The 25,048-nt window shown below is 48.1% G+C and overlaps 1 protein-coding gene across 3 annotated transcripts in view; it reads right to left on the reverse strand.

Annotated features, from left to right (window-relative positions):
* Window positions 1-25,048, reverse strand: part of LOC137352973 (latent-transforming growth factor beta-binding protein 4-like) — a 228,162-nt gene that overhangs the window by 170,333 nt on the left and 32,781 nt on the right. For 2 of the 3 annotated variants that reach the window (XM_068018808.1, XM_068018806.1), the window contains exons 3-8: window positions 22,946-23,202; window positions 16,632-16,734; window positions 10,434-10,484; window positions 8,611-8,733; window positions 4,660-4,824; window positions 2,103-2,264 (exon numbers count right to left, since the gene is read on the reverse strand). In XM_068018808.1, the coding sequence (XP_067874909.1) occupies window positions 2,103-2,264; window positions 4,660-4,824; window positions 8,611-8,733; window positions 10,434-10,484; window positions 16,632-16,734; window positions 22,946-23,202 (861 nt within the window). The remainder of the gene's footprint in view (window positions 1-2,102; window positions 2,265-4,659; window positions 4,825-8,610; window positions 8,734-10,433; window positions 10,485-16,631; window positions 16,735-22,945; window positions 23,203-25,048) is intronic. The other variant, XM_068018807.1, reaches the window with a different exon arrangement.

A 25,048-nucleotide genomic window follows, 5' to 3' on the forward strand; every position in this document is an offset into this window, starting at 1 on the left:
ATAGGTTTTTCCCTCTTGTTGGTTCCCTCACCACCTGCCGTAGACCCAGTCTAGCAGCTATGTCCTTTCGGACTTGGCCAGCTCGGTCAATAATGGTGCTACTGAGCCACTCTTGCTGATGGGCATTGAAGTCCTCCACCCAGAGTACATTTTGTGCCTTTGCCACCCTCAGTGCTTCCTCCAAGTGGTGTTCAACATGGTGGAGTACTGAGTCATCAGCTGAGGGAGGGTGGTACGTGGTATTCAGCAGGAGGTTTCCTTGCCCATGTTTGACCTGATGCCATGAGACTTCATGGGGTCCGGAGTCAATGTAGAGGACTCCCAGGTTGACTCACTCCCGACTGTATACCAGTGTGCCACCACCTCTGGTGGGTCTGTCTTGCCAGTGGGACAGGACATACCCAAGGATGGTGATGGTGGTGTCAGGGCCATTGTCTGTAAGGTATGATTCCGTGAATATGACTATGTCAGGCTGTTGCTTGACTATTATGTGGGACAGCTCTCCCAACTTTGGCACAAGCCCCCAGATGTTAGTAAGGAGGACTTTGCGGACTCGACAGGTTATTGTCAAATTTAGCAACCTGACCTTCAGTCCCTTCATCCAAGTCATTTATATATAAATTGTGAAAAGTTGAGGCCCCAGCACTGACCCCACGAAGTCTCATGGCATCAGGTCAAACATGGGCAAGGAAACCTCCTGCTGATTACCACCTACCGCCCTCCCCTCGGATGATGGATCAGTGTTTCTCCATGTTGAACACCAAGTGGAAGAAACACTAAGAGTAGCAAGGCACAGAATGTACTCTGGGTGGGGGATTTCCATGTCCATCACCAAGAGTGGCTGAGTAGCACCATTATTGGTCGAGGTTATCAAAGGTTATTGTGGAAAATAAAAGCTCATGGTGTAGGAGGTAACATGTTAGCTAACAGGAAACAGAGAGTAGGCATAAATGGGTCATTTTCTGGTTGGCAAGATGTAACAAGTGGTGTGCCACAGGGATCTGTGCTGAGGCCTCAACTTTTTACAATTCATATAAATGACTTGGATGAAGGGACCGAAGGTATGGTTGCTAAATTTGCTGATGACACAAAGATAGGTAGGAAAGTAACTTGTGAAGGGGACAAAAGGAGGCTACAAAGGGCTATAGATTGGTTAAGTGAGTGGGCAAAGATCTGTCAAATGGAGTATAATGTGGGAAAGTGGGAAATTGTCCACTTTGGCAGGAAGAATAAAAAAGCATATTATCTAAATGATGAGAGATTGCAGAGCTCTGAGATGAAGAGGGATCTGGGTGTCCGAGTGCATGAATCGCAGAAGGTTAGTATGCAGGTACAGCAAGTAATTAGGAAAGCTAATGGAATATTATCGTTTATTGCGAGGGGAATTGAATACAAAAGTAGGGAGGTTCTGCTTCAGTTATACAGGGCATTGGTGAGACCACATCTGGAGTACTGTGTACAGTACTGGTTTCCATATTTAAGGAAGGATGTAAATGCATTGGAAGCAGTTCAGAGAAGGTTTACTAGACTAATACCTGCAATGGGCAAGTTGTCTTATGAGGAAAGGTTGGACAGGCTAGGCTTGTATCCACTGGAATTTAGAAGAGTAAGAGGCGACTTGATTGAAGCATATAAGATCCTGAGGGGTCTTGACAGGGTGGATGTGGAAATGATGTTTCCCCTTGTGGGAGAATCTAGAACTAGGGGTCACTGTTTAAAAATAAGGGGTCGCCCATTTAAGGCAGAAATGAGGAGAAATATTTTTCTCTCAGAGGGTCGTGAGTCTTTGGAATTCTCTTCCTCAAAAGGCAGTGGAAGCAGAGTCTTTGAATATTTCTAAGGCAGAGGTAGATAGATTCTTGATAAGCAGGAGCGGGGGCGGGGGGTGGGGGGGGTCGTGTGTAAGGTTATCGGGGTAGGCGGGAATGTAGAGTCGAGGTTACAATCATCAGCCATGATCTTATTGAATGGCGGAGCAGGCTCGAGGGGCCGAGCGGTCTCCTCCTGCTCCTAATTCGTATGTTCATATACACTCCCTTCCTTCCTCCCACACCCTCCCACCCTTCCTTCACCCTGCATCCCCTCAGCTACCCTGAACATACCCTCTGTGTACTGGAGGTGAGGTGCTGGGGTGCTGGTGCGCGATGCTCGATCCACATTCATGATTCCTCGGCCCCTTCCTCCTGTTATCTGGTTATTGTAGCGGAGATCTGACCTGATGTAATGGTAACCAGATCCCGCAGGGCAAATCTCCCGAAATCCATCTGAGCCGGGACGGTGAAATTCAGAATGTGAGAACACCCAGAGAGACCTTCAGACACAGCGGGGATACAGTGATGGTGACACTGACTCGGGCCATCAGCACAGATTGTGAGTTCAAACGCCATCAGAGCACATTTTGAAATTGGAATAAACAAATTTGATAATTTGTGAGTTGTCACCAGTCAAGTGAGCATAAAGTTCCAGATTATAAAAACTCAAAGTTCACTTTGCCCATCAGGGAAGAGAAGCTTCTGCCCAGCTCAGTGTGGCCAACATGTGACTCCAGACTCACACTATATGCTTAACCCTGAATGCCTAATGCAATGCTCTCAGCTGAACAAACCATCACTGTTTCCGACATCTCCTTAAGGTCACATCCCAAAACAAAACAAAGGTTTAAGGCTCAAGGCAGACTCAGATTGTCCAGCAGGTGGAGTGAGTGAACTTCACTGACTGACCAGGGGTAACAAATAAACAATCTCCATTCAGCCCCCTCATTCCATCCTGTGTTTCTAATGGTGAGGACGCCAAGGTCTCTGATCCTGCTGATCATTTGCAGTCTGACAGCAAACTCTCAGGCTTCTATTCACCCTGGCTCACTGGATAAACAGAGAAAATTCAGCTTGTATTCCAGAGGGACAGCAAAGCCTCTTCACTGCACAGAACACTCACTTTAAAATAAATTTCTCCAACTTTCCATTCACCACAGTTCCTCTCCCCTTCCCCATCTCCCCTTCCCCATCTCCCTTTCTCCATCTCCTCTCCCCTTCTCCATCTCCCCTCCCCATCTCCCCTTCTCCATCTCCTCTCCCCTTCCCCATCTCCCCTCCCCTTCCCCATCTCCCCTTCCCCATCTCCCTTTCTCCATCTCCTCTCCCCTTCCCCATCTCCCCTCCCCTTCTCCATCTCCCCTTCCCCATCTCCCCTCCCCTTCTCCATCTCCTCTCCCCTTCTCCATCTCCCCTCCCCTTCTCCATCTCCCCTTCTCCATCTCCTCTCCCCTTCTCCATCTCCCCTCCATCTCCCCTCCCCTTCTCCATCTCCCCTTCTCCATCCCCTCTCCCCTTCCCCATCTCCCCTCCCCTTCTCCATTTCCCCTTCCCCATCTCCCCTCCCCTTCTCCATCTCCCCTTCTCCATCTCCCCTTCTCCATCTCCTCTCCCCTTCTCCATCTCCTCTCCCCTTCTCCATCTCCCCTCCCCTTCCCCATCTCCCCTTCTCCATCTCCTCTCCCCTTCCCCATCTCCCCTCCCCTTCTCCATCTCCCCTTCCCCATCTCCCCTCCCCTTCTCCATCTCCTCTCCCCTTCTCCATCTCCCCTCCCCTTCTCCATCTCCCCTTCTCCATCTCCTCTCCCCTTCCCCATCTCCCCTCCATCTCCCCTCCCCTTCCCCATCTCCCCTTCTCCATCTCCTCTCCCCTTCCCCATCTCCCCTCCCCTTCTCCATCTCCTCTCCCCTTCCCCATCTCCCCTCCCCTTCTCCATCTCCCCTTCTCCATCTGCCCTCCCCTTCTCCATCTCCCCTCCTCTTCTCCATCTCCTCTCCCCTTTCCCATCTCCCCTTCCCCATCTCCTCTCCCCTTCCCCATCTCCCCTCCCCTTCTCCATCTCCCCTCCCCTTCCCCATCTCCCCTTCTCCATCTGCCCTCCCCTTCTCCATCTCCCCTCCTCTTCTCCATCTCCTCTCCCCTTCTCCATCTTCTCTCCCCTTCCCCATCTCCCCTTCCCCATCTCCCCTCCCCTTCCCCATCTCCTCTCCCCTTCCCCATCTCCCCTCCCCTTCCCCTTCTCCATCTCCTCTCCCCTTCCCCATCTCCCCTCCCCTTCCCCATCTCCCCTTCTCCATCTCCCCTTCTCCATCTCCTCTTCCCTTAACCATCTCCCCTCCCCTTCCCCATCTCTCCTCACCCTCCAGACCTCGCCCCTTCCTTCCCCTCCCTCTTTCCTTCTATATCACACCCTCTCTTCCCTTCCCCTCCTTTCTTCCCCTCTCATCCACTCCCCCCTCTTCCCCACTCCTCCTCCTGTCCCCTCTCCTTCCCTATCTTGCCCTCCCTCCTCCCTCTTTTCCTTTCCCTTCTTTTCAGCTATCTCCTTCTCTTTCTCACCATCTCTCCCCTTCCCTCCCTCAGCCTCCCTCCTCCGTCTTTCCCCTTCCCTCCTCTCCTTTCCCTCTATCTCCTGCCCTCTCTCTCCTTCCATCCCCCCTCTCCATTTCCCCTTCTCTCCCCTTCTCTTCTCCTTCTCTACCCCTCCCTCTTCTCCTCCTTTCTCCCCCTCTCTTCCCCCCATCATATTCCCACTCCCAACCTCAATCCCCTCTCCCCCGCACCCTGATAAAATTGCTGGAATGTTCCAGCCTGATCAGTTTCTCTGTGAGTTCCGCCTTTGATTACCTGTGAATGGAGATGGACATTTGAGACAGTCTGGCCCCCAGGCTTTGCCAACCCGGCTGCAGCAGCAGATTGGTTTGGTGATGTTCTGCACAACCGGCATTGAGCAAGTTCCACTTCTCCAAATCCGGTAACAAGGTCCTTTGGTCAACGATATAACCTGCTGTGCTGGAACATCAAAACCACAGCAGGTTTCTCAGTAAATGCACGGAACACATTTTGGAAAGGCACCAGCTGCCTTCCTGTATCTCAGCCTATGGAAATCTATATAGGCAGGCTAGTGGAATAAAAGGAGTAGCCCTGCAGACTGATCCTGTCCCCACATGTGTGAACTTCCCAAAAAGCTCACTGCACGATGATCAAGACCATGAACCCAGGCTGATTTCCCCCTCCATCACAATGATATTAGTGCAGTATCCTGATTGCTGCCCCCACTGAGAGCAGGAAACAGGACAGAGAACATTGTATCCAAGACACGGCCAGTCAGTATGACTCTACTGCAAGGGACAGGGATCCTGCAGCACTGCACTGGATCACCAAGATCAGAAAGGCTGAGACCAACATCTGATTAAAAAACAGGCAACAGGACACATCATTTGCTTTCAATCAGTCTGCACACAATATGGCCAACAGGAAAGCACCTGTCCTACATGGATTACTCTAGACTTTATACCCACTGCAGCAACTGGCAAAAAAATAGCCCTGCTCCCCTCCTCCCCCCCATAAAACACACACACTACCTGTCCCACTCTCCAATACCAGCTCCCCGGTCCCTGCCCCACACACACACACATACTTCACACAAAAAACTCACACAGACTCACTTCACACACACATAGCCTGTCCCACTCTCAGCTCTCCCATCACACACACACACACACACAAGCTGTCCCACTGTCCGATACGAGCTCCCCTATCATACACACTTAGCCTGATTTTCTTCAAGATAACTATTGGCGATCTGATTGGGTGTTGGACAGGTCAGTTGTGGGAAAAGAATGAAATTTTCCTCACAAACCAGTTGGGGTCCTGTAATCCCTTTATGGAGGGTGCCACAGGCCATGCCAGCATTTTTCGGGTGGATGTAAAACCCTTTTTAACCTTTCTCTTCCCTTTCTGTTATGGAACCAGTGCTTGAGGTGGAAACAATGGAATTTTTTTTTTATTCATTCATGGGATATCGGTGACGCTGGCCAGGCCAGCATTTATTGCCCATCCCTAATTGCCCTTGAGAAGGTGGTGGTGAGCTACCTTCTTGAACCGCTGCAGTCCATTTGGGGTAGGTACACCCACAGTGCTGTTAGGAAGGGAGTTCCAGGATTTTGACCCAACGACAGTGAAGGAACGGTGATATAGTTCCAAGTCAGGATGGTGTGTGACTTGGAGGGGAACTTGCAGGTGGTGGTGTCCCCATGTATTTGCTGCCCTTGTCCTTCTAGTTGGTAGAGGTCGCAGGTTTGGAAGTTGCTGTCTAAGGAGCCTTGGTGCGTTGCTGCAGTGCATCTTGTAGATGGTACACACTGCTGCCACTGTGCGTCGGTGGTGGAGGGAGTGAATGTTTGTGGATGGGGTGCCAATCAAGCGGGCTGCTTTGTCCTGGATGGTGTCGAGCTTCTTGAGTGTTGTTGGAGCTGCACCCATCCAGGCAAGTGGAGAGTATTCCATCACACTCCTGACTTGTGCCTTGGAGATGGTGGACAGGCTTTGGGGAGTCAGGAGGTGAGTTACTCGCCGCAGGATTCCTAGCCTCTGACCTGCTCTTGTAGCCTCGGTATTTATATGGCTACTCCAGTTCAGTTTCTGGTCAATGGCAACCCCTAGGATGTTGATAGTGGGGGATTCAGTGATGGTAATGCCGTTGAATGTCAAGGGGAGATGGTTAGATTCTCTCTTGTTGGAGATGGACATTGCCTGGCACTTGTGTGGCATGAATGTTACTTGCCACTTATCAGCCCAAGCCTGGATATTGTCCTAGTCTTGCTGCATTTCTACACAGACTGCTTCAGTATCTGAGGAGTCACGAATGGTGCTGAACATTGTGCAATCATCAGCGAACATCCCCACTTCTGACCTTATGATTGAAGGAAGGTCATTGATGAAGCAGCTGAAGGTGGTTGGGCCTAGGACACTACCCTGAGGAACTCCTGCAGTGATGCAGGAATGGATGATGCCCTGGGACTGTTTCAATGGAGCAGACAAGGGAAGAGATTTTACTGAGATATTTAAAAGGGTTTCAAAGGGATTGGTAAGTTGGTGATGAGGCTCATCAATTTGAAAGGTTACAGAAAGCGAGGACAGATGCTGGGGGCAATTTCTTTATACAGAGCATAGAATGCTACTGAGGGAGAGCCTGAGGCAGACACCATTGCATCTTTTAAGGCAAAATTGGATAAATATTTGAAGCTGAGATCGATACAGGGCTATGGGGAGAGAGTGGGGCAGTGGGATTAGTTTGAAATTGATATGGGGAGAGAGTGGAGCAGTGGGATTAGATTGGGGATAGAAACAGGGCAACGGGGAGAGAGCGGGGCAGTGGGATCAGTTTGAGATTGATATAAGGCTATGGGGAGAGAGTGGGGCAGTGGGATTAGTTTGGGGATTTATACAGGGCAATGGAGAGACAGTGGGACAGTGGGATAGGTTTGAGATTGATACAAGGCTATGGGAAGTGAGTGGGGCAGTGGGATTAGTTTGAGATTGATACAGGGCTATGGGGAGAGAGTGGGACGGTGAGATAGGTTTGAGATTGATACAGGGCAATGCGGAGAGAGCGGGGCAGTGGGATTAGTTTGAGATTGATACAGGGCTATGGGGAGAGAGTGGGGCAGTGGGATAGGTTTGAGATTGATGCAGGGCTATGGGGAGAGAGTGGGACAGTGGGATAGGTTTGAGATTGATGCAGGGCTATGGGGAGAGAATGGGGCAGTGGGATAGGTTTGAGATTGATGCAGGGCTATGCGGAGAGAGCGGGGCAGTGGGATTAGTTTGAGATTGATACAGGGTTATGGAGAGAGAATGGGACAGTGGGATTAGTTTGGGATTGATACAGGGCTATGGGGAGAGAGTGGGACATTGGGTTTAGTTTGAGATTGATACAGGGCCATGGAGAGAGAGTGGGACAGTGGGATTAGTTTGGGATTGATACAGGGCTATGGAGAGAGAGTGGGACAGTGGGATTAGTTTGGGATTGATACAGGGCTATGGGGAGAGAGTGGGACAGTGGGATTAGTTTGGGATTGATACAGGGCTATGGGGAGAGAGTGGGACATTGGGTTTAGTTTGAGATTGATACAGAGCTATGGAGAGAGAGTGGGACAGTGGGATTAGTTTGGGATTGATACAGAGCTATGGAGAGAGAGTGGGACAGTGGGATTAGTTTGGGATTGATACAGGGCTATGGAGAGAGAGTGGGACAGTGGGATTAGTTTGGGATTGATACAGGGCTATGGAGAGAGAGTGGGACAAGTTTGGGATTGATACAGGGCTATGGAGAGAGAGTGGGACAGTGGGATTCGTTTGGTATTGAGACAGGGCTATGGAGAGAGAGTGGGACAGTGGGATAGGTTTGAGATTGATACAGGGCTATGGAGAGAGAGTGGGACAGTGGGATTAGTTTGGGATTGATACAGGGCTATGGGGAGAGAGTGGGACAGTGGGATTAGTTTGGGATTGATACAGGGCTATGGGGAGAGAGTGGGACATTGGGTTTAGTTTGAGATTGCTCTTGCTATTGGCTTCCATAGACATGATGGGCACAATGGCTTCCTTCTATACTGTAAACTCCCATTCCTCAGGTCCTCTCAACTAAATCTGATGTAATTCTGGAGGTTGGGGCTGTAACTGTTGCCTGGGAGAGACTGAGTAGGCACTTTTGGTGATTGTACACAAGGGTAACAGTGCGACGGTGTTGGCCTTGTGTTCTGGGGGCTCCTGTCCTGTTGGTTGATCACTTACAGATGCAGCGGCTCTTAGAAGTGTCCTGGACAAAACCTGGGCTGCATACACAGCTGTAGCTGCCTCTCACGTTCAGGCACTTGCCGTTCTGACAGATTCCTGGCATGGAGCACTCGTTGATATCTGGAAGAAGCAGAGCAAGAGACTTGGCTATACTGGTCGTAACGTTACGCTCTGCAGTGGGCGAGTGCTGGGTCAAAAGCTTCTTTCTAGTCTTGTTTTATGAGCGTTACAATATTAATGGTCAGGATCTCTAGACGATTACTGTGTGCTAAATTTTCATGCCTGAATTATTTTTATAAGAGAAAAAATTCTTATGGAAAGGCAAACAGTAAGTGAGGTGGCATCTGCTTTTTCCATCTAGAGATTTAATACTGTATACCTACGAACCTCACCTGCCAGTTAACATAAACAGAAACCTTGCCAGTAGTTAGAGAGGCTCTGCAGTGGTGGCTGATGCAGCCATAGAAAAACAGCAGTGTTGTTCATGCTGATTAGGATATGGGCACATTGGTATTTATTACCCACCCCCAGACATCCCCTGGGGGTGTGGGGCATCTTGAACCACTCCTGCTGGTGTCAACTGGTGAACTGCTGGGATTTAGGCCCAATGCCAATGAATGAACAACAATTTATGTTTATGTCAGGAGGGCGTGTGACGGGGGTGGGGGTGGGGAGCTGAGAAGTCCTGGTGATTATTCTCTTTCATGGTGGTAGAGATTACTGCACAGGGAGGTGCTATCCAGATCACCAGCTGACTGACCCTCACTGACATCACACATGAATGGTCAGTGGCTGTGGAACTGTGTCTCAGCAAGTGTTCATTCCTAAATGGTATTTTGGGTGAAGGAAAGGACATTACTGCTTTAAGACCAGACTCTGGTTCTCCAGTCTGATACGTCACCTTGGTACCAAACAGTTCTTAAAGATATAATGTGTCAAGGTTGGAATTTGATCTGTTCATGCCAGTGTTAAGATTAGTTGGGAGGAATGTGCAGAATGCTGGGAAGGGGTAGGGAACATAATGCATGAATGTAGATCGGGCTCCGACCATACAACTACTCTCAATGAAGCTGCCCACGGAGGAAGAGGGGGAATGAGATTTTCCAAATACCAAAGCATCAATCCCTCCTCCAAGCCTGATGCAGGCCTTTATAATACAGCCTAATTACTAAAGCAGCTTTCAGCTTATTCAAGTCCCCAGCCTCTCACTGGGAGGGGAGGGGGGGGGGGGGGGGGGGTGGTTATGGCCTGGAATCCACTTTGCACTAATCCCTTGTTTAAAGAGGTTCTGCACCTTTTACCCTCAACAGCACTATGGCTGTGCAAACTGAATGGTTAATGTGCTCGCACAGAAAGAATCTTTTTATTTCTCTCTTCCATATTCAGTCAATTCACAGAAACTGCCAGCACTGATCTGGAGGGGCCCAGGCAGCTGTGATGGGTACAGCAAAACCATCCCTGGGAATGCAGTCTGTTCTATTAGTAGCCCGTTAAACAGCTATTCTTCATGTCTGAATCCTGATGGTGGGTGTTCACAGTTTATTCAAACATCAGGAACATTACAGTGGAGTTTGAGGCAGACATGGTCCAGACTGCAGCAGGAAGCACATCACTGGCAGTCTAGCTCATATCCCGGAGACGCTAAGGTAACTGTAGCTCCCCTGGTGCAGCCCTATCTGAGAAGAGTTAATGGCAGCTCACGCTGCGAATGGGGGGCTGGGTCTTCCCCACTCATGTGGCTCAGAATCAGGATTTTATTTATACCCAGTGAGTTATGGGAGCAGTGGGGTTCAGAATTTCATATGTTCCAACTCATTTACCTTGACATCGCCCATCAGCGGTTTTCTGAAATCCATGGGGGCAGTCATTTCCTGTGGAATAAATGATCAGAACTGTAAACAGAAAGAAATGGTTAAAGGCTGGGTGGAAATTGAAATGAGCGATTGAGTGGCTGAGTATCTTAAAGACTAGACTCAAAGCACATGAATCTTCACCCTGTGTTCTAGATCCCATGGCAGCAGGAGCTAGAATGGATCCTTCCTGTACTCAGGGTTCTCAATCACTGTGAACAAACCCACCTCGCACAAACAATGTCACGGTCCCCAGTATCGCACTCTTTCAATGCACATCATTGCGTTCCTGGACATGAGCTGATGGGGGCAAGGTGCAATGGACCATTCCTTGTGGGAGCTCCATGCCAACATTCGAGGCTGCTATATCTTACTAATTATTGGACTGGAAACATGATCCTTATCTGAGTGAGGATTAAATCCGGATGTTCCCAATCTCTACACCTCTGTCTGTCACTCCAAGCTGTGCAATTACAGAAGGTGGAGGTTGTTACACACTGCATACCAGGAACCTGGTACAGGAGATGAGAGAACAAGTTCCCTCATGAGAAGCAGTCTATTCACACCAGCATACCTCACACATGAGAGCAATTAGTTATGGAGATCTGATGATTCATATAATTTACAGTCAACCAGCTGTCGATCTGTGACTGTAAATATTTTAAATTACTCCCTTGTTTAAGACCAGTAGGCCTGAGGTTCGATTTTCAGGCTGTGCACATTTTGTTGATTCACATTTTTGTGGCTTCGGCACTTCCGAGACAAAGTGAGAAAAAATACAAAATCATAGGAAGAGGAGGCCATTCAGCCCCTCAAGTCTGTTTCCACTTCCCTCCAAAGATGCCCCCTGGCTGAGGACAGGGTCAACTTCGATTGTCACACCTTATGCTCCAATTGGCCATCGACACTCACTGTTGAGACCCCTTGTGAGGAACTGTTATCGGGGAACGCCACCCCCTCCCATTCTCCCCATACCACAGTTAGAAATCAGGGAACGCCACCCCCTCCCATTCTCCCCATACCACAGTTAGAAATCAGGGAACGCCACCCCCTCCCATTCTCCCCATACCACAGTTAGAAATCAGGGAACGCCACCCCCTCCCATTCTCCCCATACCACAGTTAGAAATCAGGGAACGCCACCCCCTCCCATTCTCCCCATACCACAGTTAGGAATCAGGGAACGCCACCCCCTCCCATTCTCCCCATACCACAGTTAGGAATCAGGGAATCAGGGAACGCTGCCCCCTCCCATTCTCCCCATACCACAGTTAGGAATCAGGGAACGCTGCCTCCCCATTCTCCCCATACCACAGTTAGGAATCAGGGAACGCCACCCCCTCCCATTCTCCCCATACCACAGTTAGGAATCAGGGAATCAGGGAACGCTGCCCCCTCCCATTCTCCCCATACCACAGTTAGAAATCAGGGAACGCCACCCCCTCCCATTCTCCCCATACCACAGTTAGAAATCAGGGAACGCCACCCCCTCCCATTCTCCCCATACCACAGTTAGGAATCAGGGAACGCCACCCCCTCCCATTCTCCCCATACCACAGTTAGGAATCAGGGAATCAGGGAACGCTGCCCCCTCCCATTCTCCCCATACCACAGTTAGAAATCAGGGAACGCCACCCCCTCCCATTCTCCCCATACCACAGTTAGGAATCAGGGAACGCCACCCCCTCCCATTCTCCCCATACCACAGTTAGGAATCAGGGAACGCCACCCCCTCCCATTCTCCCCATACCACAGTTAGGAATCAGGGAATCAGGGAACGCTGCCCCCTCCCATTCTCCCCATACCACAGTTAGGAATCAGGGAACGCTGCCTCCCCATTCTCCCCATACCACAGTTAGGAATCAGGGAACGCTGCCTCCCCATTCTCCCCATACCACAGTTAGGAATCAGGGAATCAGGGAACGCTGCCTCCCCATTCTCCCCATACCACAGTTAGGAATCAGGGAATCAGGGAACGCTGCCTCCCCATTCTCCCCAGACCACAGTTAGGAAAACAATTTTAAAGCTTGGATCAGGAGAGGAGACAGCACTTGAAAATTAAGTCTGTCCATTACCCACACAATCTTTGGGCAGATTTCAATGGAAAAAATTAATTTGAAATGGACATTTCTGTAGATTTAACAGCCTAGATGCAGGAATTAAATTTCCACAGAGTCCAATCATTAAATACAGAGATTTGTGGCTTGTTAGATTGTCTTCACAGAAATCAGAAAGGAATATCTGATCGCAGCCAGGATGCACTCACTCAGAGCTGCACTCACAATAATCGGCAGCACAGTGCTGAATCAGCCATACCCTGTGCTGGAGCTTAGAATGAGGGAGTATCAACTCTGGGCAGCTTTCTGGGACATCATCCATGGCCCATGACCATTCTTCATGTCTGAGCTCAGATACAAAGCATCAGCAGATATTTGACAATGTGGGTATCACCATTGCACCCATCCTGACCTTACCCTGACACCCAAACATCATCCATTATCAGCAGGGACACTGGAACAGGTGGAGGCCATTCAGCCCCTTGAGCCTGTCCTGCCATTCAAATAGATCATGGCTGATCTGTATCTTAAGTCCATTTTATACACCTTGGTTCCATATCCCTTCGCATTGTTATCCAACAAAAAGCTATCCAGCTCAGTGTTGAAAGCTCCAATCGACTCCCAGTTTCCACAACCTTTTGAGGCAGCGAATTCCAGAATTCCATAAGCATTTGTGCGAAAAAAGTGCTTCCTGACATCACAGGTCATAAGAACATAAGAAATAGGATCTGGAGTAGAGGCCATTCTACCATTAAATAGGATCTTGGCTGATCTTCTATCTCACTGCACTTTCCCACCTGATCCCCATATCCTTTAATTCCCTTAGTATCCAAAATCTATCGATTTCTGACTTGAATATACTCAACACATGAGCTCTCTGGGGGAGAGAATTCCAAAGATTAACAATCCTTTCAGCAAAAAAAATTTCTCCTCATATTAGTTATCAATGGCCGACCCTTTATTCTGAGACTGTGACTCCCCAGTTCTAGATTCTCCAGCCAGGGGAAACATTTTCTCAGCATCTACGCTGTCAAGCCCTTTAAGAATTTTATATGTGCCAATGACATCATCTCTCATTCTTTTAAATCCTAAAGGATATAGATCCAGTCTACTCAATCTCTCCTCATAGAACAATCCCCTCAACCCAAGAAGCAGTCTAGTGAACCTTCGCTGCACACCCTCTAAGGCAAGTATATCCTTCCTTATATACGGAGGCCAGAACTGTGCACAGTACTTCAGGTGTGGTCTCACCAAAGCCCCACACAATTGCAATATATCTTTCCTGAGCTCCGGTGTCCAGTACTCCAGAACCGTGCCTGATTTCCCCCTTGCCTCTCTCTGCAGCCCTCTCCCACTCAGCACTGAAACCAATTGTAGCATTGAGTGAGATCAGTAAATCAAGAACAGTGCATGGATTGAAGCTGAGATCTGCCAGCTCTGCATGACCCAGAACCACCAGAAGCAGTGCAGTTGTCTGAATGGATATCGAGACGACAGGCCGATGTTAATTAATCGTACAAGCAGCTTCCTTCAGATAACAGAGACTTAGTCTGAAATTCTTGAAAACTCCATGGGCTGACTTTCAACCTAAAAGAAAAGAATTGGGCAGGTTTGGGTCACGTGGGGAGTTAAAGTTTCAAATATCTGTTCTCCACCTCCGACCCGCCTGTTTGCACCTTTAACTGAGGCTGGAACGTGGGCAGGAGACAAACCTGATCCATGGAGCTGAGTTTGAAACTTTAAATGCTGCTGACTGAGGTTCCCAATTGTCACAGTTTCATTGAGGCAAGGACCTGGTGGGTTCAGGAGGTCAGTGTCTTCAATTCTACCCCTTGATCCAGGGGCTACTGAAGAGCCTCCATGATTGGCCTCCAACCACCTCCCCCACCCACCCCGAGGCCTCTCATTCCCTGACCCTCAGACCTTCCACCCCCACCCTCAGTCCTCTGACTCCCCACCCCCCGAAGCCTAAAACTGTCACCACAAGGCCTGTGACACCCCCACCCGATCAGCCCTCCCACCTCAGATCAGCCCCTCCTCTTCTCCCCCAATCGAACCCCACCACTTGGTCAACAACCCTCCAGTTGATCACTCCTCCCAGGACTGATCTATCCTGATCAATTGCCCCCACCTCTTCACCTGATCGACACCCACCCCACATCCCCTCCTGTCTTCGGTGCGAGCTTACCTGCTGCTGTGGCCATCGCTGATCAGTCACCCTATGGCCCCCCCCCACAGTCTCCCTCCACAGCCTCCCCACTGACTGTCACTCAAGCCGTGTCTCCAGGCAGGGAGTCAGTCAGTGACACGCTGTGCAGTTAAAACTCCAAACCGAATCTCAAACCGTGTCTTCCCCATGACTTTCTGAGCAAGCGACTGAGTCAGGTCAGTAAATATTCTGCCCTATGTGTCTGAATCTGATGAAAGGACCCCACAATATCTGAGGGATCAGGGAGGTGAACAGTCACTGCCTGTGGCTTGCAATGATCTTTACATGTGCCTATTCACAGCTCCGAGCCCTGGAACATAATTAATTAAAGACACACAGAAAGGAACACCTCTGCTCTATCAAACCCAACACACCAATGTCAAGATCCATCTTGTTTGAAATAAACAAAACAACTTCATTTGTACAGTTCAGCTGTTGGGGAAATACAAAGTCTTTCATCCTAAAAACTAGGTCATTAAATCCAGTGTTTAAGGTGTGTCAATAAAAACGCACCCCCGCCTTGCACTGAAACGATGAATTCCTCTGTCAAGTTACAAGCCTGCACTCAGATTTCAGTAAAACTCTTTCACTCAGCACCTGTGGGCACCTTACAATCCTGTTAGTCTGCAGCTCAATAAAAAAAAAACTCACAAATCCTCACCTAAATAACACTTATTCTGCTGAATAAACAGTGACTCTGTCCAGTTACACAGTGAGTGATCCTCACCCTGAATAAATAGTGACTCTGTACAGTGACACAGTGAGTGATCCTCACCCTGAATAAACAGCGACTCTGTCCAGTTACACAGCGAGTGACCCTCACCCTGAATAAACAGTGACTCTGTCCAGTTACACAGCGAGTGACCCTCACCCTGAATAAACAGTGACTCTGTACAGTTACACAGTGAGTGATCCTCACCCTGAATAAACAGTGACTCTGTACAGTGACACAGTGAGTGACCCTCACCCTGAATAAAGTGTCTCTGTACAGTTACACAGTGAGTGACCTTCACCCTGAATAAACAGTGACTCTGTACAGTGACACAGTGAGTGACCCTCACCCTGAATAAACAGTGACTCTGTACAGTTACACAGCGAGTGACCCTCACCCTGAATAAACAGTAACTCTGTCCAGTCACACAGTGAACAGTAGCTCCACACACTCATCTCCACACTTACTAACACACTGATACTCCTCTAGGTACTGCTGGATAGTGATGGGGAGTGAGAATCCCAGTTGATGTCATATTGCTTCCTCATCCACTGTTGCTGATGTCAGTCACTGAGTCCCAAATTCCTACCCTGAGCTCACTGGAGACTGGGATTGATCCTGGGATTTCCTTTGCATTAAAGGCCTGTTAAGGTCACGAAAAAAACCCACCTGAACCCGACAGAACCACATCGGACCAATCCCAACCCTGCCCGAGTCCCTCCATTTTTTTCCTGCGCCCGACCCAACCCGAGCCCGACCCGAGCCCAACCAGACCACCAGAATGTTCCTTTACCTACCTTACGACTCCAAATCAACAGGAAGCTGCAGCATGAGCGTGATGACGTCATAGAGACGCTGACTCACTCACTGCGCAGACTCAGAGTTTCCCTGTTTGATGTCCCAGACTCCCAGCTCAGATAAGTTTTTTACTTTTAGCACTTCTTGCTGTGTGTGTCCGACCCAGACCCAGCCCGACCCGACCCGACCCGAGTCCAAAAGTCGGACCCGGAAGAGCGACCCGAGCCGACCCGAACTCGACCCGTCATCGGGTCCCGTCGGGTTTGGGGCGGGCAGCAGGCTTTTACTTTGCATCAGTATCACATCAGGTGATCAGCTCATTAACTGAGCCATTTTAGCTGCTCTGCTATTTCTGATTAGTTTTGAAGCCATATTTTTTAAAGATTGGCTCACCTGGAGTCACAGGGCACTCAATGCATTCAGTCACTCCCCAGCCCACGCCACCTCCTCGACAACAATGCTCCACCGTCCTCAGCCCAGTCAGTGGGGAAGAGCACTGAAATGGGAGAAGAGAAAAAAAATGACCTAGGGGCGAGCCAGAACATCAAGGAAGAAATAAAAACAGAAAATGCTCAGCAGTTCTGGCAGCATGTATGGAAAGAGAAACACAGTTAACGTTTCAGGTCTATAAAGTTGCATCAGAAGAACTTAACCTTTATTTACCTCTTCATGGACTCTCTCAGAAAGCTCCAATTCGCTTCTCTGACAAATCATTAATTTGAAGGGTAGTAGCTGTTGCTACATAAGCAAATATGGCAGCCAATATATGCATAGCAAGATCCCATATGAAGAATGAGTTGATGAAACATGTTAATCTGTGCTTGGTGGTATTCTTTTAGGGAGGAATGTTGGCTCCAGAATATCTTACTGCTCCAAGATAATGTTTAACATCCACCAGACATCCAAAAGCATGATAAACTGTTGGTGATCAGTGTCCTGTATACTCGGGTAATTCAAGCATACCAACATACGAATTAGGAGGAGAAGTAGGCCACTCGGCCCTTCAATAGGTTCATGGCTGAACTGATTACTCCACATTTCCATCTACCCCCGATAATCTTCCACCCCCTTGCTTATCAAGAATCTATCTACCTCTGCCTTAAAAATATTCAAAGACTCTGCTTCCACTGCCTTCTAAGGAAGAGAGTTCCAAATACTCACAACCCTCAGAGAGAAAAAAATTTCTCCTCATCTCTGCCTTAAATGGGCGACCCCTTATTTTTAAATGGTGACCCCTAGTTCAAGATTCTCCCACAAGGGGAAACATCCTTTCCACATCCACCCTGTCAAAACCACTCAGGATCTTATATGTTTCAATCAAGTCACCTCTTACTCTTCTAAATTCCAGTGGATACATGCCTAGCCTGTTCAATCTTTCCTCATAAAACACCCCGCCCATTCCAGGTATTAGTCTAGTAAACCTTCTCTGAACTGCTTCCAATGCATTTACATCCTTCCTTAAATAAGGAGACCAGTACTGTACACAGTACTCCAGATGTGGTCTCACCAATGCCCTGTATAGCTGAAGCATAACCTCCCTACTTTTGTATTCAATTCCCCTCACGATAAACGATAACATTCTATTAGCTTTCCTAATTAGGGAGTGTACCTGCATACTAACCTTTTGCGATTCATGCACGAGGACACCCAGATCCCACTACAACTCAGAGCTCTGCAATCTCTCACCATTTAGATAATTTGCTTCTTTTTTATTCTTCCTGCCAAAGTGGACAATTTCACACTTTCCCGCATTATATTCCATTTGCCAGGTCTTTGCCCACTCACTTAACCTATCTATATCCCACTGTAGCCTCCTTATGTCCTCTTCACAAGTTACATTCCAACCTATCTTTGTGTCATCAGCAAATTTAACAACCATACCTTCGGTCCCTTCATCCAAGTCATTTATATAAATTGTAAAAAGTTGAGGCCCCAGCACAGATCCCTGTAGCACACCACTCGTTACATCTTGCCAACCAGAAAATAACCCATTTATGCCTACTCTCTGTTTCCGGTTAACTAGCTAATCTTCTATCCATGCCAATATGTTACCCCCTACACCATGAGCTTTTATTTTCTGCAATAACTTTGATGTGGCACCTTCTGGAAATCTAAGTACAATACATCCACAAGTTCCCCTTTATCCACAGCACATGTAACTCCCTCAAAGAACTCCAATATCCCCAATAGTGAAGACCGATGCAAAATATCTGTTCAATTCATCTGCCATCTCCTTATTGTCCATTATTAATTCCCCAGACTCACTTTCTATTGGACCAACGCTCACTTTGTTAACTCTTTTCTTTTTAAAATATCTATAGAAACTCTTACTATCTGCCTTTATATTTCTAGTTAGCTTTCTCTCGTAATCTAATTTTACCTTCCTTATCAATCTTTTAGTCATTCTTTGCTATTTTTTATATTCTGTCCAATCTTCTGACCTGCCTCCCATCTTTACGCAATTATAGGCTTTTTCTTTAAGTTTGATACTATCTTTAACTGTTTTAGTTAACTACGGATGCAGGGACCAACCCTTGGAATTTTTCTTTCTCATTGAAATGTATCTGTATTGTGTATTCTGAAATATCCCCTCAAATGTCTGCCACTACATCTCTATTGACCTATCCTTAACCTGATTTTCAAGTTTAAAATACTAGTCTTGGACCCATTCTTCTTTCCCTCAAACGGAATGTAAAATTCAATCATATTATGATTGCTGCTACCTAGGGGTGCCTTAACAGAGACAATGTCCCAGATACTGCCATAACCATCCCCGGGTACGTCCTATCCTACCGGCAGGACAGACCCAGCAGAGGTAGTGGGACAGTGGTATACAGTAGGGAGGGAGCTGCCCTGGGAGTCCTCAACATCGACTCCGGACCCCATGAGGTCTCATGGCATCAGGTCAAACATGGACAAGGAAACCACCTGCTGATTACCACCTACCGCCTTCCTCAGCTGATGAGTCAGTACTCCTCCATGTTGACCAGCACTTGGAGGAAGCACTGAGGGTGGCGAGGGCACAAAATGTACTCTGGATGGGGGACTTCAATGTCCATCACCAAGAGTGGCTCAGTAGCACCACTACTGACCGAGCTGGCCGAGTCCCAAAGGACATAGCTGCTAGACTGGGTATGTGGCAGGTGGTGAGGGAACCAACAAGAGGGAAAAACATACTTGACCTCGTCCTCACCAATCTGCCTGCCTCAGATGCATCTGACCATGCCACTATTGGTCGGAGTGACCACCGCACAGTCCTTGTGGAGACGAAGTCCCGCCTTCACATTGAAGATACCGTCCATCATGTTGTGTGGCATTATCAGCGTGCGAAATGGGATAGATTTCGAACAGATCTAGCAATACAAAACTGGGCATCCATGAGGCGCTGTGGGCCATCAGCAGCAGCAGAAGTGTACTCAACCACAATCTGTAATCTCATGGCCCGGCATATCCCCCACTCTACCATTACCATCAAGCCAGGAGACCAACCCTGGTTCAATTAAGAGTGCAGGAGGGCATGCCAGAAGCAGCACCAGGCATACCTCAAAACCTTTTGAAGCTACAACAGAGGACTACTTGCATGCCAAACTGCGTAAGCAGCATGCGATAGACAAAGCTAAGCGATCCCATAACCAACGGATCAAATCTCAGCGTTGCAGTCCTGCCACATCCAGCCATGAATGGTGGTGGACAATTAAATAACTAACTGGAGGAGGTGGCTCCACAAATATCCCCATCCTCAATGATGGGGGAGCCCAGCACATCATTGCGAAAGATAAGGCTGAAGCATTTGCAACAATCTTCAGCCAGAAGTGCCGAGTTGATGATCCATCTCGGCCTCTTCCTGAAGTCCCCAGCATCACGGATGCCAGACTTCAGCCATTCGATTTACTCCGCGCGATATCAAGAAACGACTGAAGGCACTGGATACTGCAAAGGCTAGGGGCCCTGACAATATTCCGGCAATAGTACTGAACACCTGTGCTCCAGACTTGCCATGCCCCTAACCAAGCTGTTCCAGTACAGCTACAACACTGGCATCTACCCTGCAATGTGGAAAATTGCTCAGGTATGTCCTGTACACAAAAAACAAGACAAGTCCAACCCAGCCAGTTACCACCCCATCAGCCTACTCTCAATCATCAGTAAGGTGATGGAAGGTGTCATCAACCGTGCCATCAAACAGCACTTGCTTAGCAATAACCTGCTTCTTAGACAGCACCTTCCAAACACGCGACCTCTACCAATTAGAAGGACAAGGGCAGCAAATACATGGGAACATCACCACCTGCAAGTTCCCTTCCAAGTCACACACCATCCTGACTTGGAACTATATCGCTGTTCCTTCACTGTCGCTGGGTCAAAATCCTGGAACTCCCTTCCTAACAGCACTGTGGTTGTACCTACCCCACATGGACTGCAGCGGTTCAAGAAGGCAGCTCACCACCACCTTCTCAAGGGCAATTAGCGATGGGCAATAAATGCTGGCCTAGCCAGTGACACCCACATCCCATGAATGAATATAAAAAAACAATGACGTCATTAATCAATTCCATCTCGTTGCACAATACCAGGTCTAGTATAGCCTGCTCTCTGGTGGCTCCAGAATGTATTGTTCCAAGAAACTATCCCAAAAACATTCCAAGTACTCCTCATCTAGGTTACCTCTGCCCATCTGATTTTTCCAGTCCTTATGTAGGTTAAAATCCCCCATAATTATTGCTGTACCTTTCTGACAAGCTGCCATTAGTTCTTCCTTTATACCCTGTCCTACAGTGTGGTTAATGTTAGGTGGCCTGAACACCACTCCCACAAGTGACTTCTTGCCTTTATGATTTCTCATCTCTACCCAAACAGCTTCTACATCCTGGTCTCCTGAACTTAGGTCATCCCTCTCTATTGTGCTAATACCATCAGTAATTAACAGAGTCACCCCTCCACCTTTTCCTAGCTTCCTCTCATTCCTAAATGCCATGTACCCTTCAATATTCAGGTCCCAATCTATGTCATCCTGCAGCCATGTCTCTGTAATGGCTATCAGATCATGCTTATTTATTTCTATTTGCGCTCTCAGTTCATCTGTTTTGTTTCAAATGCTACTTGCATTCAGATACAGAGCCTTTAGTTTTGTCCTTTTATTATTTTTGTACCCTCTAGCTTTATCTGTTGATTTGCTCTTAGATTTGTACGCTCTGTCCCTGCCTGTCACAGTCTGTTCAGCATTTCCCATATTATTACCTTTCTCTCTTCCCTTATCTCTACTCCTTGATTTACCATATCTTCCCAAATTTGATCCCTTGCCCCCACTATTCAGTTTAAAACCCTCTCTACTTCCCTAGTTATGCGGCTCGCTAGAAATCCGGCCCCAGCACAATTCAGGTGAAGACTATCCCAATGGTACAGCCACCTTTCCCCAGTACTGGTGCCAATGCCCCACGAACCGGAACCCACTTCGACCACACCAGTCTTTGAGCCACGCATTAATTTCTCTAATCCATCACAGGCCTGATAGCAGCAGTATTGCTGGACACAAGAGAGTTGGGAATGGCTCTGTGCTTGCAAATCCTGTAGGTACACAGGTCCAATATTTAATGTCTGCAGAACGCCCTGTATGGCCAACCTGGAACTCAAAATGGCCAATAGCCAGTATCAGTGACAGTGACAGTATCTGCTGTGGCTCAGTACAGAGCACTCTTGTCTCTAAATCTGGAAGTCATGGGTTCCAGATCCACTCAAGGTCCTGAACACCAAAATCTAGGCTGAGATCATGTGCAGTGTTGGAGGAATGCTGCACTGCCAGAGGTATTATTGCTCAGATGTGATGTTAAAGCAAGGTCCTGTCTACCCTCTAAGGTGGATGTAAATGATTGCATGGCTATTTCTTTGAAAAAGAGCAGGAGAGTTATTCCTGCGTCCTGGTCAATATTTATTCCACAATCAACATCACAAAAACAGATTATCTGGTTAATATTGCATTGCTGTTTGTGGGATCTTGCTGTGTGCAAATTGGATGCTGTGTTTCCTACATTACAACAGTGACTACACTTCAAAAGTATTTAATTGGCTGTAAAGCACTTTGGGACATCTGGCGGTCATAAAAGGCACTATATAAATGCAAGACTTTCTTTCTTTACAGCCTTGGCATTTGGCCCAGTACCCATTGTGGGATAGCCCTGGCATCAGTCCTCTCCACCATGATTGTACCTGCTGTAAGTTATCTGCTTTGTCAGGCCTACAGAGTTAAGCTGAGGCTGCTACAAACTTTCTAAGGCCTTATTGCGCCTCTCAGAAATATCTCTAAGTACTTCACCTCCAATTAATTAAATTGAACTGCAGTAACTATTATATTTTGCACACAGCAAGATCCCACAAGCAGTAATCAGATTAATGACCCGTTTATCTATTTGGAGAATGTTGATTCAGGGAGGAGTGTTGACCAGGGACAGGGAAATCTCTCTGCTCTTCTTTCAATAATACCATGAGATCATTCGCATTCACCTGAACCAGTGGAGCAACCAAGAGTCTCATTCAAGGAATGGCACATCTGACAGTGTAGCACTCCCTCGGTACTGTACTGTGGGATCAACCTAGCTTGCATGTACGAAGAACAGTTTAAGCTTTTAACTCACAATTCTCAGACACAGGGTAAACTCTTCCACACTGGAATGTGCATTACGACGTGAGACAGTTGTAAAGCAGTTTCCTACCTGTCCGTTTGTGATTTCTGTGAAGCAGTACCCAAACACAGATTCAGCATCCGATCGTGGAGTGGCTGCGAGAGGGCCCTGTTGTTCTTGTGTCATGTGGTCTTGCGATGCCCTCTGGGAGGTTAGCTGGTGGGTGCCCAGCTGAGCAGAATTGCTGTTTATTTCACCATCTACCTGTGTGACTTCGTGAACCTTTACTGAGACTTCAGGAGGGTGTTGGACTCGAAGATTAACGATTGAAGGAATCAGTCGACCTGCTGAAATCACAACAGTGTTTGCAGTTAGAGTTCACCATCCAATGGGGGAGCGGAGCTAGAGATCACTGTCCAATGGGGGAGCTGAGCTACAGCTCACCGTCCAATGGGGGAACGGAGCTACAAATCACTGTCCAATGGGGGAGCGGAGATACAGATCACCGTCCCATGGGGGAGTGGAGCTACAGATCACTGTCCAATGAGGAAGCGGAGCTACAAATCACTGTCCAATGGGGGAGCAGAGCTACAGATCACCGTCCAATGGGGGAGCAGAGCTACAAATCACTGTCCAATGGGGGAGTGGAGCTACAGATCACTGTCCAATGAGGAAGCGGAGCTACAGATCACCGTCCAATGGGGGAGCAGAGCTACAGATCACCGTCCAATGGGGGAGCAGAGCTATAGATCACTGTCCAATGGGGGAGTGGAACTACAGATCACTGTCCAATGGGGGAGCGGAGCTACAGATCACCGTCCAATGGGGGAGCGAAGCTACAAATCACTGTCCAATGGGGGAGTGGAGCTACAGATCACTGTCCAATGGGGGAGTGGAGCTACAGATCACTGTCCAATGAGGAAGCGGAGCTACAGATCACCGTCCAATGGGGGAGCAGAGCTACAGATCACCGTCCAATGGGGGAGCAGAGCTATAGATCACTGTCCAATGGGGGAGTGGAGCTACAGATCACTGTCCGATGGGGGAGCGGAGCTACCGATCACCGTCCAATGGGGGAGTGACCCATTATTGGAGTGGGGCACCCACTCATCAATGATCGGACAGTGTGTGGAATGGCAGGATTGTGTCCAATTTCTGACACAATAGCTCTCACAATGCTCAGTTTTCAAGGATTGAAATGCCAACAGGCACCAATTAAAAATGAAGAGGTTTGGTGTAAGCAGGAAACTGAGGGAGATCAAAGGAAATAGAGGTGTGAAACTGAACCAGAAAGATCACTGAAAACCTGCAGCTACTGTAAAAATAGGGGTGGAAAGAAATGGTTATAAAGGTGGGATTTTTCAATGAAAAAAGGGACAGCCTGATTCGATTTTTTCTGTTAAGAATTGTGAGATTTGTCAAGTTGAACCAAAATCTTTAGAAGCTAAACACTGACAGTACACTGACTGTGCACTGACTGGTATCTCTCACATCCTCTCTCTCAGGGTGATATTTGCACACTGATTGCTGTCTCTCAGTCCCTCACACTCTCTCAGGGAGATATCTGTACACTGACTGGTATCTCTCAGTCTCTCTCTCTCAGGAAGATATCTACACAGTGACTGGTGTCTCTCTGTCTCTCTCTCTCAGGGAGATATCTGTACACTGACTGGTGTCTCTCAGTCCCTCTCTCTCAGGGAGATATCTACACAGTGACTGGTGTCTCTCTGTCTCTCTCTCTCAGGGAGATATCTGTACACTGACTGGTGTCTCTCAGTCCCTCTCTCTCAGGGAGATATCTACACAGTGACTGGTGTCTCTCTGTCTCTCTCTCTCAGGGAGATATCTGTACACTGACTGGTGTCTCTCAGTCCCTCTCTCTCAGGGAGATATCTGTGGACTTATTAGTGAGAGGCAGCATGGTTTTGTGAAGGGGAGGTCGTGTCTCACTAATTTGACTGAGTTTTTTGAGGAAGTGACAAAGATGATTGATGAAGGAAGGGCAGTGGATGTTATCTATATGGACTTCAGTAAAGCCTTTGACAAGGTCCCGCATGGCAGACTGGTACAAAAGGTGAAATCACATGGGATCAGAGGGGAGCTGGCAAGATGGATACAGAACTGGCTCGGTCATAGAAGACAGAGGGTATCAGTGGATGGGTGTTTTTCTGAATGAAGGGCTGTGACTAGTGG

Source organism: Heterodontus francisci, chromosome 40 (assembly GCF_036365525.1).
Source record: "Heterodontus francisci isolate sHetFra1 chromosome 40, sHetFra1.hap1, whole genome shotgun sequence".
In the NCBI taxonomy this organism is placed as follows: domain Eukaryota; kingdom Metazoa; phylum Chordata; class Chondrichthyes; order Heterodontiformes; family Heterodontidae; genus Heterodontus; species Heterodontus francisci.